This window comes from Callorhinus ursinus, unplaced genomic scaffold (genome assembly GCF_003265705.2).
Source record: "Callorhinus ursinus isolate GAN/ISIS: 27379988/994484 unplaced genomic scaffold, GSC_fseal_2.0 scaffold20, whole genome shotgun sequence".
NCBI classification, from domain to species: domain Eukaryota; kingdom Metazoa; phylum Chordata; class Mammalia; order Carnivora; family Otariidae; genus Callorhinus; species Callorhinus ursinus.
Window position 1 is genome coordinate 16,765,522 of NW_027397082.1, and position 13,517 is coordinate 16,779,038.

The window sequence follows — 13,517 nt, forward strand, 5'->3', positions numbered from 1 at the left end:
TTTTGGGCAACAGCAATCGCAGAGTCAGATCCCAGGCCTCAGAGGTTTGGGCTCTGTGCTCCAGCGGAAGCCCACGAAGGCCGGACGGATGGACGGACCAAAGCACTGCTTGGGCCACACCGGCGCAAGACTGCCTCGCCGCCACCTGCAAGCGAGCTTGGGGCGGGGCCTCGCTGGGATGGGGCGGCGCGGCGGGCGCGGCGGGGCGGAGCCGTGGCGACGCGTTGGGCGCGGGGAGGGAAGGCCCAGGTCGGGAGAGGTGGGTCGGTGGCGGGCCAGGAGCGGAGGCCGGCCCCCGCTGCGGCTCCGGAGACGCCCAGGGCTCCGCGCGCCGGCGCCGGGCGGGGCCGTGGCTGCCGCGGCCTTTGAGCGACCGGAAGGGCCGAGTCTGCGCGCTCCTGGGGGCCTCGGGCTGGCGGCGGGAGTGCGGCGGGAGGGGCTTCGAGCGGGTCTGCTTTTCGTTTCCGTTTTCCTCCTTTTCTCAGGCTCATCCCCAGACCGGAAGGTGCGGGGGCCGAGCGACGCACAGACCCACCCACTCTGACCCCCTCGTGTTAGGCCACGAGGGCGCCCATTCGTCTCCGGACCCCGCCCATCAAAGCGGTTTCAGGGTACGCCTGTATGGATATAGCTCCTCAAGGTGAAAAGTTAGCATTTAGGCGTTTTGAAGTTGGTACTTGGGGGGAAGGAGGAACACTCCCGTGGGGTAGAAGAGATTCCAGAGGGAGAGCCATAAGGAACGCACAGGCCCTCACCCAAGGAATGCCTTTTTTGCTCTAGGCCCGTGACGTGAGTTTGCCAGGCCCTGGACCCCTGCTTTTACTCCTCCCGGAGTTCCGCGTAGCCGCCCGGAGAGCAGCTTCGGGGCCATGCCGATGTGACCACTTGAAAGCCTTGCATCCTGATTTTTTTTTTTTTTTTTTTTTTTGGTCTCACATCTAGATCCTCGACTCAGTGACGCAGAGCCTTTCAGGGTTGGCTGCAAGCCAAACCCCAGCCTCCCGATGCAGCCTGAATCCAGCCAGTGTGAAGAGGAGACCCCTTCCCTCCTGTGGGGTTTGGATCCTGTGTTTCTAGCCTTTGCAAAACTCTACATCGGAGATATCCTGGACTTGAAGGAGTCCCGCCAGGTACCAGGTATGTCGCTGGTGGGCCTGAAGAATGCCCAGTGCTACACCTGCACCTCACTCTTCTTTCTCCAAAGCTGCAGGAAGTTGGGGCTTAGTGGCTTTCAGGAGAGCCTTCCTTGCTGCAGGCTCTGAAAATGACCTAGCGTGGACTCTCGAATGAATACATTTCTGTGCAAGTTAAAAAAGTCTAAATCTTATTTTTATTTTTAAAATAAAAGCTTGGGAAAGTAACCTTTGTACCCAGGAATGGTTTTTTTGTTTGTTTTTTGTTTTTTTTGGTCTGGCGTTGAGGTCTTTCATATTTTAACATGCTCAGTTATTTTTCTCTGGAACAGCTCTTGGTGGAAAGCTCACTGGACCAGACGTTTCTAGGCCTTGTTCCCTTTCCTAACAGTGCCTCTTACCTGGCCTGGGCATGTGACTCACCTGCAAAGCTTAGGTGTCATCTTTGTAGAAATGGGGATTAACCAGGCCTGATTTTCTTGTGGGGTTTTATTTTGTTTTCAGTTAATCAGAACCAAGTAATATAAACTCACTGAGAGGAAAGACATATGCCTTATTCATCTACATAATTCCACTGCTTAGAACAGTGCCTGGCATGTGGTGGGCCCTCAAAAAAATAGTAATTGGAGCAACAAAGCATTATAAATGTAAAGTTAAAGAAATCACTTTTTTTTGTTTTAAATGGCGGTTACTAAAGATAGGTTCTTCATACCTAAAAACATAACAAATACAATTTGGGGTACATTTAAATAATTCACATAGCTGTGTATGGATCTTCACATGCTTGTGCTATGTGAGAAGTTTGGTTAAACTCTTTGCTATTTTGAATGAATAGCAAGCTGTGAGTCAGTCAAGAAGCTCAAGTATGCACAGTTTTATTTTTTTCTTTAAATTTTTTATTGTTATGTTAATCACCATACATTACATCATTAGTTTTTGATGTAGTGTTCCATGATTCATTGTTTGTGCACAACACCCAGTGCTCCACACAGAATGTGCCCTCTTTAATACCCATCACCAGGCTAACCCATCCCCCCACCCCCCTCCCCTCTAGAACCCTCAGTTTGTTATTCAGAGTCCATGGTCTCTCATGGTTCGTCTCCCCCTCCGATTTCCCTCCCTTCATTCTTCCCTCCTGCTGTCATCTTTTTTTTTTCCTTAACATATATTGCATTATTTGTTTCAGAAGTACAGATCTGTGATTCAACAGTCTTACACAATTCACAGCGCTCACCATAGCACATACCCTCCCCAGTGTCTATCACCCAGCCACCCCATCCCTCCCACCCCACGCCCACTCCAGCAACCCTCAGTTTGTTTCCTGAGATTAAGAATTCCTCATATCAGTGAGGTCATATGATACATGTCTTTCTCTGATTGACTTATTTCACTCAGCATAACACCCTCTAGTTCCATCCACGTCGTAAGTATGCACAGTTTTAATGAGAGGATGTTTTGTGTTTCCAGTTCTATGTACAAATATATTTGGATGACCTTATTCTAAAGCCTTTTGTGCAGATTTTTCACCACACCTTGGTTTCCTAATTATTGTTGGAAATGGTCTGTGTTTGGTTTTATGTTTTTTTTCTTGGAAGGCAGCCGTCCTCCCCCACAGTTGTCCATTTTCCAGAACAGGCTGGTATTCTCATAGCTCATCTCAGGAAGAAAGCAATTCACACCAAATGCCAGCTTTGCATTTTAAAGAAAGGTCTTATGGAGGTGCTCAGGGAAATATCAGGGCATGATAGGGGCTTAACTCTTCCTGTGGGTAAAGGACTTTATGATATATTAACAGCCAACCAAGGAAAACGGATCCTGATGGTCTTTACTAGGTCACTGGTAGTACTGTTTCAGATGTGCTTTTGTTGCCAGGTGGACTGGGGAGACTTCTGACCCTGAGGCCTCCATCCAGCCCTTCCCAGGGATGTTGCCAGAGGCTCTTGGTCTCATTGCAAGAAAGAATTCAAGGAGAGACTAGACACAAGAGTTGAGCGGTGCAAATCGGAAGTTTATTAAAGTGAGAGTACCCTCTCGACAGAGAGGGAGACAAACCGTAAAAGACTCTAAACTTTAGGAATCAAACTGAGGGTTGCCAGAAGGTAGGCATGGTGGGGCGGGGGTAACTGGGTGATGGGCATTAAGGAGGCATGTGATGTGATGAGCACTGGGTGTTGTATGCAACCAATAAATTGACGGATCTATCTCTGAATATAAATTGAATTTAAATAAAATTAAAAAAAATAAAGTGAGAGCACACTCTCAAGATGTGAGAGCAGGAGAGCTCAAGGGAGAGCTGAACCCCAAGTTTTGGGTTCCTGTCTTTTACGGACAGTTGTTAATTAGGGGGTGGAATATTTATTTCTTGGGGAGGGATTTTTTGGAGCTGTGTGGTTTTGTGCCTTTTCTCCCTTACTTGGCCCAGGTTTTTGGCCTTCTTTGTCTTGAGCCTGTCTGGTTTGATCCAGCTTCTTACGGCTTTGTTTTTGGAGTGCTGCCAGGAGGTCTCTGACCTTCCCCAATAGCTAGCCATGACTCCCCCTTTGCTGGCCTCCAGGCATCCTGTTAAAAACCTAACTAACTGCTGACTCTTAACAGTTTTTAAAATGAAGCATCATGCTTGAAGGAGACACCAACCATAAATTCACAAGAGTGATCCTCTTGAGATTATACCATAGGGCTCTAGGGGTGGAAAATTCCCCTAGCCTGGGTTTTTATTTCTGTGTTGTTTTCATGGTTGTTTTTGGTTTGGTTTGGGGATAGGGGTTGTCCATGCCTGAAAGAACACCCAGTGATTAGAAAACTGGGATTTCCAGCCAGGTGACATCAGCCCAACCCCTTGGGAAAGGAGAGGGCTAGAGAATGAGTTGTCATGTGGTCAGTGATTCAGTCATGCCTGCGGAATGAAACCCGAATAAAAACTCTGGACACCAAGGCCCAGGTGAATTTTCCTGGTTGGTAATCATACATTGATTTGTCAGGAGGGTGATATGTTCTGTGACTGTGGAAGCTTTGTGCTTGGATTCCTCCAGACCTTGTCCAGTGCATCTCTTTAGTTAGTGAGTCCTGATTTGTACCCTTCACTTTGAAACTATAGTCGTAAATCTAGTACCTTCCTGAGTTGTGTCTCATTCTAACAAATCGTCAAAGCTGAGAGAGTTGTAGGACCCCCCCCCGAAGTTGTAGCCAGTTGGTCAGAACGGTGGGTGGCCTGAGAATGCCCAAATTCAGGGCCGGTGAGTGAAGAAAGCAATTCTGTGGGAGACTGTGCCCTTGAAATTTGACCTTACTCTGTATATTTGCCATCCATCAGAATTGCCTTGCAAAATGGTTGCAAAATGTCAACTCCTCAAAATTAACCTGCAATTTTAGTGTTAAACAAATAAAAAATATTATGAAAAAATCTTATGAAGTTTGTGGTGGTGGTGGTGGTGTTTACAGGTTTTGGGGTCTTTTTAAAAAAAAATTTATTTTTGAGAGAGTGTGTGTGACTGTTGGGGGAGGGGCAGAGGGAGAGAATCTTCAAGTAGACTCCCGGCTGAGCATGGAGCCTGACGATCTCACCACCCATGAGATCATGACCTGAGCCGAACTCAGGACTTGGCTGCTTAACCAACTGAACCACCCAGGTGCCCCAGTTTTGGGGTCAGTTTTGTTTTATCTTTTTCTTTATGGCATATAGAAATAGTCTTTATTATTCTAAATATCCGTGTCAGACTTTAATAATGGGATAAGTAGTGAATCTGTTGCTTAAATCAAAATACAATATTTATTGGGCGCCTGGGTGGCTCAGTTGGTTAAGCGACTGCCTTCGGCTCAGGTCATGATCCTGGAGCCCCGGGATCGGGTCCCACATCAGGCTCCCTGCTCGGTGGGGAGCCTGCTTCTCCCTCTGACCCTCTTCCCTCTCGTGCTCTCTATCTCTCATTCTCTCTCTCTCAAATAAATAAAATCTTTTAAAAAAATACAATATTTAATTCTAGAGGGTCTGATAAAGTGGAAATGGTATATTCATAAGAATTATATGAAAAATAGTATCTTTGGCATTTGAGTACTATTGGACATCAATTAAATAATGACAGACTAAAAAGAGATAAATCAAAAGTACTTTTAAAAGAGAGGAACCAGGCGAATGTCTTACCGTGGTGGTGGCTGTCCAGGGATGGGCTGATGTGAGAGCTGAATCAAACCTGCGTGTGTGACTCTGGGTCCCTGAACCCTTGTCGCCTGACCCTCCTCCTTCCTGGGGACCTCATGGCCCGGGGAATCCCCAGGTATGTTTCATCACTGGGGGGCTGCGTGTGGAACAAAGGCAGCAGGACCTGAAGGACCGCGTGGGGAAGGCTGTAGCTAGAACTCCCCATCAGCCAGAATCTGTTGTTTGGGTGGTTTTGTTTTCTTCTTTTAAAAGATTTTATGTATTTATTTGACAGAGAGAGACACGGTGAGAGAGGGAACACAAGCAGAGGGAGTGGGAGAGGGAGAAGCAGGTCTCCCTGAGAGCTGAGCTGAGAGCCTGATGCAGGGCTCGATCCCAGGACCCCGGGATCACACCCTGAGCCGAAGGCAGATGCTTAACGACTGAGCCACCCAGACGCCCCATTTGGGTTGTTTTCTGTTCTTTGCTTCCTGAGTTTTCTTTCAATCAACAAAGCCGCCATCCAACTTTTTTTTTTTTTTTTTTAGCTCTTTTGTCGTAGAAGAGAATCTTGTGCTGATAGGAGAAAGTGGTCCTCTCCGATTCTTGTCCATGCCTCCGGCCGCCGTCTGACCAATTGCGCTCCTGATACGTGTGGTTCATGTTTCAAGACACGTGGACACGTGTCTTCACTATCTCCAGGCAGTGTGTTTTCTCCTCAGTTGATTTTCTCTGAATGTTTTTTTTTTTTAAGATTTATTTATTTATGTGAGAGAGAGCATGAGAGTGGAGAGGGTCAGAGGGAGAAGCTGACTCCCCGCTGAGCAGGCATGACCTGAGCCGAAGGCAGATGCTCAACTGACTGAGCCACTCAGTCGTCCTCTCTGAATGTTTTGATCCGACCCATGTGTTATTTTCTTCTGAATTTGTTCTCCATTGTTCAGAGACGCTTTTGAGATGTTTTCTGCATCAATTCCTTGAGATTGGAAGGATTTTTTGCACCTTTGAATGACTCTGTCTGCCCTTGAAGGCCGGCCATTGGCAGTCTAGAACACAAAAGTTTAGGGGTTCCCTTTTCTGTGCTCTTTTGAGAAAGTCTGTTGTGTCCTCAAGTGAAGACCTGTTCAGATTTTTGTCGAGTGGCCCGACACAGTTTGTAACGTTGGAGGATTGGCCTCCATCGCAGGTGACTTGAGGACCTCACTGGCTTGTGTCACTAGTCCTGTCTTATCACCTTTTTCGTACACTGCAACCCAGGCAGAACACCTTTGCCTAGCTCTGTTTTCCTTCTCAAAGTGTGTTGGCTCTTTACTATAAAAACCACCATAGCAGCACATACCAGGATGTCCCAGGGAAACCCAAAGAGTCCTGGGACTGTCTTGAGTTTCCAGACATCACCAGCAGAGCACCCCGTAGTGGCTCCAGGACCCACTGGGAAGACATTTCGGGGTAGGCAGTGGGATCTCCAGCGGGTCCAGGGACCTCCATAGTTCTGCTTCCTACTACTAATGTCCTAGGGGCCACAATTGACCACATGGAACCCTGTGGAGTGTTCTGTCTCTAATACCAAGAAATGCCTGGCAACCAGGGCAGACCGTCCAGTGAGATGGGGTAGGGGAGGCCAGTCAGGTTCTAGAAAACGGTTCTCTCTAACTTTGCTCTGCCCAGTGCACAAATAGAGTGTTATTACCTGTCAGTGCATTTGGGGAAGCAGAAAGGGCTGGCTGCAGCCAGAGAACAGCCTGGAGCTCAGGCCCCTCCAAGCCCCCCCCCCAGCCCTATAGCAGACCCGAACGGTGCCATGTCATAGCTCTTCTCTGCACACGAGCATTGGTCAGGGCATGGTTCTGGGGTACACTTTGGTAGAGGACTCCGTGCCCACATCCTTAGGGGAGGCTCATTCTCGCGATTCAGACTTTTCCTGTGGTCGGGATGTCTGAGCTTGCCTGCAGCAGTCCTGCAGGGCTCTCCCTCTGAAGTCACCCTTTTTCCTTTGCATTTGGTCAGTGCAGGCAGGTAGTGGCAAAGGCCCCAAGGGCCTCACCAAAGGTAGTAACTAAGGGACCTGGATATCAATCCTAAGAACTCAGGAGAAGTCTGTTGGAACTCTCCTCTTAAAATTGCATGGATTTTCTGTGGAGCCAGTTTGAACCCACTCACCCTGTGTTCCTGGAAGGGGGTGACCCTCCTTTGCGGATGATGCAGTGACTCCGGCTCCTTTCCTTGTGTGGTCCTGCCATTTCAGCTCATAGCCCCCATGGTTGCCCCGTGCGCGTGGTCTCTAATCCACCAAGTCATTGTTAGAAAGATGCCCTGCCAGGGAGAGGGCCCTTCTTTAGGCTAACTTTGCCACCATTTTTTTCCTTCCAACCACATCTCACTCTCCTAGAATCTCCACCTGGCTGAGGCTCAGAGCCTCCTTATCCATCCTCTGGGACTCCTTGAGTGACTTGTCCCCAGCCACTTTATCCACATGGGATACAAGAGAGCCGTCAGCGGAGGCCAGTCTTCTGGGAATTTTGAAGGGCATCAGGGTTCAGGCCACAGGTCTGTCCCACCCCACCCCCACCCCCACCCCATGGATGTGGAGAAGAGAGGCTCTGACCTGGCTTGGTGGGGAGGGAGGAGGTGGCCAAATGTCTGTGCTGATGAATGTTTGTTTACAGGTCAGATCTTTATTTAAAAAGGAAATTTCCACTTAAACGGTTACAGCCTCTTTCTGCAAGGAAAGAATTCAGCCATCATGGGGGGAAAAAACATGCTGGAGAAGATTTTAGTGTGGACTCATGAGCTGCAGGAGACAGATGCACATGCAAGTAGCTTACGCCAAAAGGGTCAGGGTGCTGGGGGGCCACAGATGAGAAGCTCTGCAAGGGCAGGACAGCACTGGGACCTGGGGGTGGAATCAGGGACTCTCTGCAGCCCAGAGTCCCTCTGTTTTCCTTCCCAGGTCCAAAACAGGCCTCTGGGTATTGTAAGGTTTATCCTCTCAGGTTTCTCCCCTGGCAGGAACCTGCCTGCTGGTATCTGTCCTTTGGGTTTTGAAAATAGTTTTAAAAATGAGAAGCTTGTGGCAGGGGCACCTGGGTAGCTCCGTGGGTTTAGCATCCAACTTGACTTGTGGTTTTGGCTCAAGTCATGATCTCATGGGTCGTGGGATCAAGCCCAGCATCAGGCTCCACACTCAGCGGGGAGTCTGCTCGAAGATTCTCTCCCTCTGCCCCTCCCCCCCATTCACTTGCACACATGTGCTCTCTCTTCCTGTCTCTCAAATAAATAATTTTTTTTTTAAAGAGAATTTTTTGATTTGTAATCTGCTGGCTCCAAAGAGCAGCATTTTGTAACCTAATTATCTTATCTTCTCTTTAAAAAAACAAAGTCACTGCTAATTCATAGAAATGATGACTGGCTTCCTAGAAAAGTGCTAGTAAAGAAGTCAAAGAAGCCTTTCTTGTGATTTCCTCTCTTTCCTTTTGCAGTCCCTCAAAATAGATTTCTTTTCATAATCTAATGACTGTCTTCAGGCCTGTTGTGAGAGGTCCACAAGGAGGCACATTTCATTTTCGCAAGTGGAAAGAAGATTAACCAAACCTAGTTGGGCAACATTGGTTTTCTCTTTTTTCCATTAGGACAAGCTTCATTAAAGCCAAACTTTCTACTTTGGACCCGTAAGGAAAAGACGTCTGAATTTCTTGGGGCCTGCCATTTGTCAAGGACTGATTTTTTTTTTTTTTTTTATTTCAGGTGTATTTTTTTACAATGGGCACCCAATAAAGCAGGTAGAGATCTTGGGAACTGTAATTGGAAGGAGAGAAAAAGATGCTTTCTTCAGTTATGGAGGTAAGAACAATTGTGCCTGGCATTGAGTTTTTGTGGAAGGACCTCACTTAGCTGAACATTGCATTTGAAGCAACTACCGCCTTTCAGAGCAGCTGGGGACTCACAGAGCCCATGCACTTGTCCTTTATTAGGAGCCCCTTGGAGCCACCGACATGGACTAAGTGTAAAATGAGGCAAAAGGTAGGAATGATGCTGATGAATACTGTCAAATGACACAGCTGATGGGGAGTTAGAAAAATGAAAATAGGACCATCTAGGATCTCTGGTTGATAAGGGACGGACACCTGTAGCTATAAATAGCAATGGATGGTAGCAGATGTTTATATTGATACCTTTAAAAATAAAAAGGCCAGGTTAATGTTAAGGAAGACTCTTCAAGAAGACAGGGAGGTATGAAAAATAATTGATAAGATTTATATTCAGAACAGTATTTTTTAAAAAGCCTTATGGTACTCAGGGGTGAATATCCATTACCAGAAAATTTCCCTTCCCTCGTGATGATACAAACTAAATAAAGGATTTCTATAGTTTGGACACGAGCAATTAGTGTCATCTTTATTTTTGTCATTGAGTTTAATGTGTAAGCATTTTCATCTGTTGCCTTGTGCAGCACTTAGAGTCTCTACAGTTAAGAGGCCAAGCTAGACATTTTGTGGGAAGCTTAACTTTGGATTCCAAACCTTTGCTGTAATTGACAGTGTTGCTTTCTGTTGTGTTCCCTTGGGTTTGTGTTCTTGCTCTACTTGTGGAAAGAGAGAAGGCAGTTGAGCTAGGGAACGAAGAAATTTCACTGGCGGTCTGCGTGTGATAGATAATGTATAGTATAGATGCAATATCATTGCATGTCTTCAACACGGATTCATTTTCCTGAAGATGATTGTCTCATGCTTATGAAATAATACGTGACGGGTGAGGTTTCTCATGCCTTCTTCTTTTCCCCAGCATATATTTTTTTAAACTCTGAAATAGATCATCTCAGGCATCCCCATACTGGATCTCTTCTCTTTTTTATTTTACCAGAGGTATTGGTTCTGTTTTTCTCCAGACAATTCAGTAAGTATTCACCAGTGTCCTACAGCATACTCAGCTGTGGGCAAGTACGTTTTCTGTAGTATAACAAAGTACTTCCTCTCCAAATACCAGTGATGAAGTAATAATTTCAGGTTACAAAGCACTTTTACATGTGAAATTTAGTGTTATTCTCCCCCTAATGTTTTGAAATAGAAAGGACAGATGTTTTTTCCATTTTGTAGATGAGGAAAATAAGGCACAGTCACTTGCTCAAAGTTCCACTGATGGAGGTTTCTTTTTTTTTTGTAAGGTGCTCCTAATTTTCTTTTTTTTTCCTATTTTTTATTGTTATGTTAATCACTATATATTACATCATTAGTTTTTGATGTAGTGTTCCATGATTCATTGTTTGTGCATAACACCCAGTGCTCCACACAGAACGTGCCCTCTTTAATACCCATCACCAAGCTAACCCATCCCCCCACCCCCTCCCCTCTAGAACCCTCAGTTTGTTTTTCAGAGTCCATCGTCTCTCATGGTTCGTCTCCCCCTCCAACTTACTCCCCTTCATTCTTCCCCTCCTGCTATCTTCTTCTTCTTTTTTTTTTCTTAACATATATTGCATTATTTGTTTCAGAGGTACAGGTCTGTGATTCAACAGTCTTGCACAATTCACAGCACATGCCCTCCCCAATGTCTGTCACCCAGCCACCCCTCCCTCCCACCCCCCACCACTCCAGCAACCCTCAGTTTGTTTTTCAGAGTCCTGATGGAGGTTTCTAGGCCCAATCTATTTACTGATTCCATTGTGCTGTACAGTCTCTGTATAACTCAACTTGATTTTTCTCTCTCCCATCACCTCACCACCCACCCCTGCACCAGAAATCGACTTTGTCTTTTTTTTTTTTTTTGCTGGGGACAGTATATTTTATTGACGGTACATGACAAAGTAGGGCTCCCCAAAAGCTCCCCTTCTCATGGGATTCAGGGATGGAAACTGTAGAGGTCAGAGATTATCAGTATGTTGGGGGGTGAATTGGGGCAAGGACTCCCCAGTAGCTGAGGTCTCTCTCTTCCTCTTGCTCTCACTGGGGCTGGTGGTCCAAGGGGGCTCTTACTCCTTGGAGGCCTTGTGGACCATTAAGGCTCACCACCCAGTTGCTGTAGCCAAATTGATTGTTGTACCAGGAAATGAGCTTGACGAAGTGATCATTGAGGGCAGTGCCAGCCCCATCATTGAAGGTGGGAGAGTGGGAGCCACTGTTAAAGTCGCAGGAGACAACTTGGTCCTCAGTGTACCCCAGGATGCCCTTGAGGGGACCCTCTGATGCCCACTTCAAAACCTTCTTGATGTCTTCATATTTGGCAGCTTTCTCCAGGTGGCAGGTCAGATACATGACTGGCACATTGGGGGTGGGGACACAGAAGGCCGTGCCAGTGAGCTTCCTGTTCGGCTCACAGATAACCTTGCCCACAGCCTTGGCAGCACCAGTAGCAGGGCGGATGGTGTCCTGGGCAGCCCTTCAGCCATCACACCATAGCTTCCCAGAGGGGCTGTCTGTGGTCTTCTGGGTGGCAGTGATGGCATGGACCGTGGTCATGAGTCCCTCCACGATGGCAGAGTTGTCATGGGTGACCTTGGCCAGAGGGGCCAAGCAGTGGGTGGTGCAGGAGGCACTGCTGACAATCTTGAGGGAGTTGTCCTCCTTCTCATGGTTCACGCCCATCACGAACAATGGGGGCATCTGCAGAAGCAGAGATGATGACCCTCTTGGCCCCGCCCTTCAAGTGAGCCCCAGCCTTCTTCATGGTGGTGAAGACCCACCCTGGACTCCACTACAGACTCAGCACCACATCACCCTGTTTGATGTTGGCAGGATCTCACTTCTGGAAGATGGAGATGGGCTTTCCATTGATGACGAATTTCCAGTTCTCAGCCTTGACTGTGCCATGGGATCTGCCATGGTGGAATCATACTAGAGTGTGTAGACCATGTTGTTGAGGTCAGCGAAGGGTCATTGATGGCGACAGCACCTACTTTGCCAGAGTTAAAAGCGGCCCTGGTGACCAGGCACCCAGTAGGGCCAAATCCGTTTACTCTGACCTTCCCCATCGTGTCTTAGGGATGCCGGGGCACTGTACCGGAAGATGGTGGCTGTCTGTCGGATGGGGAGGAGCAGAGAGCCCATCTGGTCTTCGATTTTCTATTTTTTAGGTCACATGAAAGAGGCTGTTTGAGGATGTTCGTCCTGGCCCTAAAACCAGGCCAATTATTGTACCTGTGACGTGAAGGGGCTTCACTTAACCCTTTGGCCATTCTAAAAAGATTAAGGAGATAGGTGTGACTATTCCCCAGTAAATGTTCTCTTTAGGGTGGATGTTAGAAGAACAGGACACATCTGTGGGCAGAGGGAAACCGAAAAGCATCTGAAGGTGGAGTAATTGAGAGTAGAAAGAACTTTAGTTCTTGTGAGGCCTGTTCAGGGGAGAGCTGCACCCTCCCTGCTATCCTCAGGGCCAGCTTGGCTCTTGGGCCACTGGCCAGGCAGCCACTCCTTGCTGTCCTGGGTCCTGCTCCACCTGACTTACCATCGTCTTGGTCTGGGGGGTGTATCCTGTTCCCACTGACTCATTCCATTGCTGAAACAAAAGGCCAGCGCCCCGGGCGGTGCTGCCCAACTGGGGAGGATGTTGTGCGGCTCTGCAAGGATGCTCTCCTTCCGGGGCATTCCAGCAGCCAGATCTCAGGCTGCCAGGGCACAGCACCTGCCAGGAGGCCTTACAGACCAGAAAGTCCGAGGGTTTGGTGGCCGTGCCTGGAGCACTCAGAGCACGTGACAGCAGCTCAAGCTCAGACCTAGAATCCTGGGAGGCTACCATCACTGTCTTCACATTTTCTAGAACAAATGTTCATGTGCTCATGTTTTTTTTACTTCACATGATAAACCAAGATTTTACACTGGCAGAGAAGTGGTGTGCCTAGAGGTGTCATACGGTTTTTTTTTTTTAACTCAGAATGTCTTTATTGATTTATTTTAAAATGATACTCATTATAAAATAAAATTTAAAACTGGAGAAAGTTTTACTGAAGTACATAAAAATTATATGAAACCCTATAAATAGGATAAAAACAATGTCAGTGTTTGGGTGAACATCCCTTCTAATGTTTTTCACTTGTTCCTAATATTGGAGAAATATAGATATGTCTTATTTCCTTATACTATTATGCATATTTCTTTCTCTTAATATTTCTGAAATGAGGCTTACAGTCAGCATGTATATATTCAGTGTGGAGTTCCTTTCCAACACTCCAAAAAACTATTTTTGTCAAAATACACTATTTAACGTTTTACTCAAATTAGATATAAGATCTTTTTTAAAATGAGGCATGAATATCT

General features: G+C 46.9%; 1 protein-coding gene across 9 annotated transcripts in view; it reads left to right on the forward strand.

Annotated features, from left to right (window-relative positions):
* The first annotated feature begins 224 nt into the window (after positions 1-224).
* The window catches only part of STN1 (STN1 subunit of CST complex), a 41,879-nt gene continuing 28,586 nt past the window's right edge, over positions 225-13,517 (forward strand). For 6 of the 9 annotated variants that reach the window (XM_025880965.2, XM_025880968.2, XM_073904241.1 and 3 more), the window contains exons 1-3: positions 225-640; positions 943-1,137; positions 9,013-9,108. In XM_025880965.2, the coding sequence (XP_025736750.1) occupies positions 622-640; positions 943-1,137; positions 9,013-9,108 (310 nt within the window). In that variant the 5' untranslated portion in view covers positions 225-621. The remainder of the gene's footprint in view (positions 641-942; positions 1,138-9,012; positions 9,109-13,517) is intronic. The other 3 variants (XM_025880966.2, XM_025880971.2, XM_025880972.2) reach the window with 3 other exon arrangements.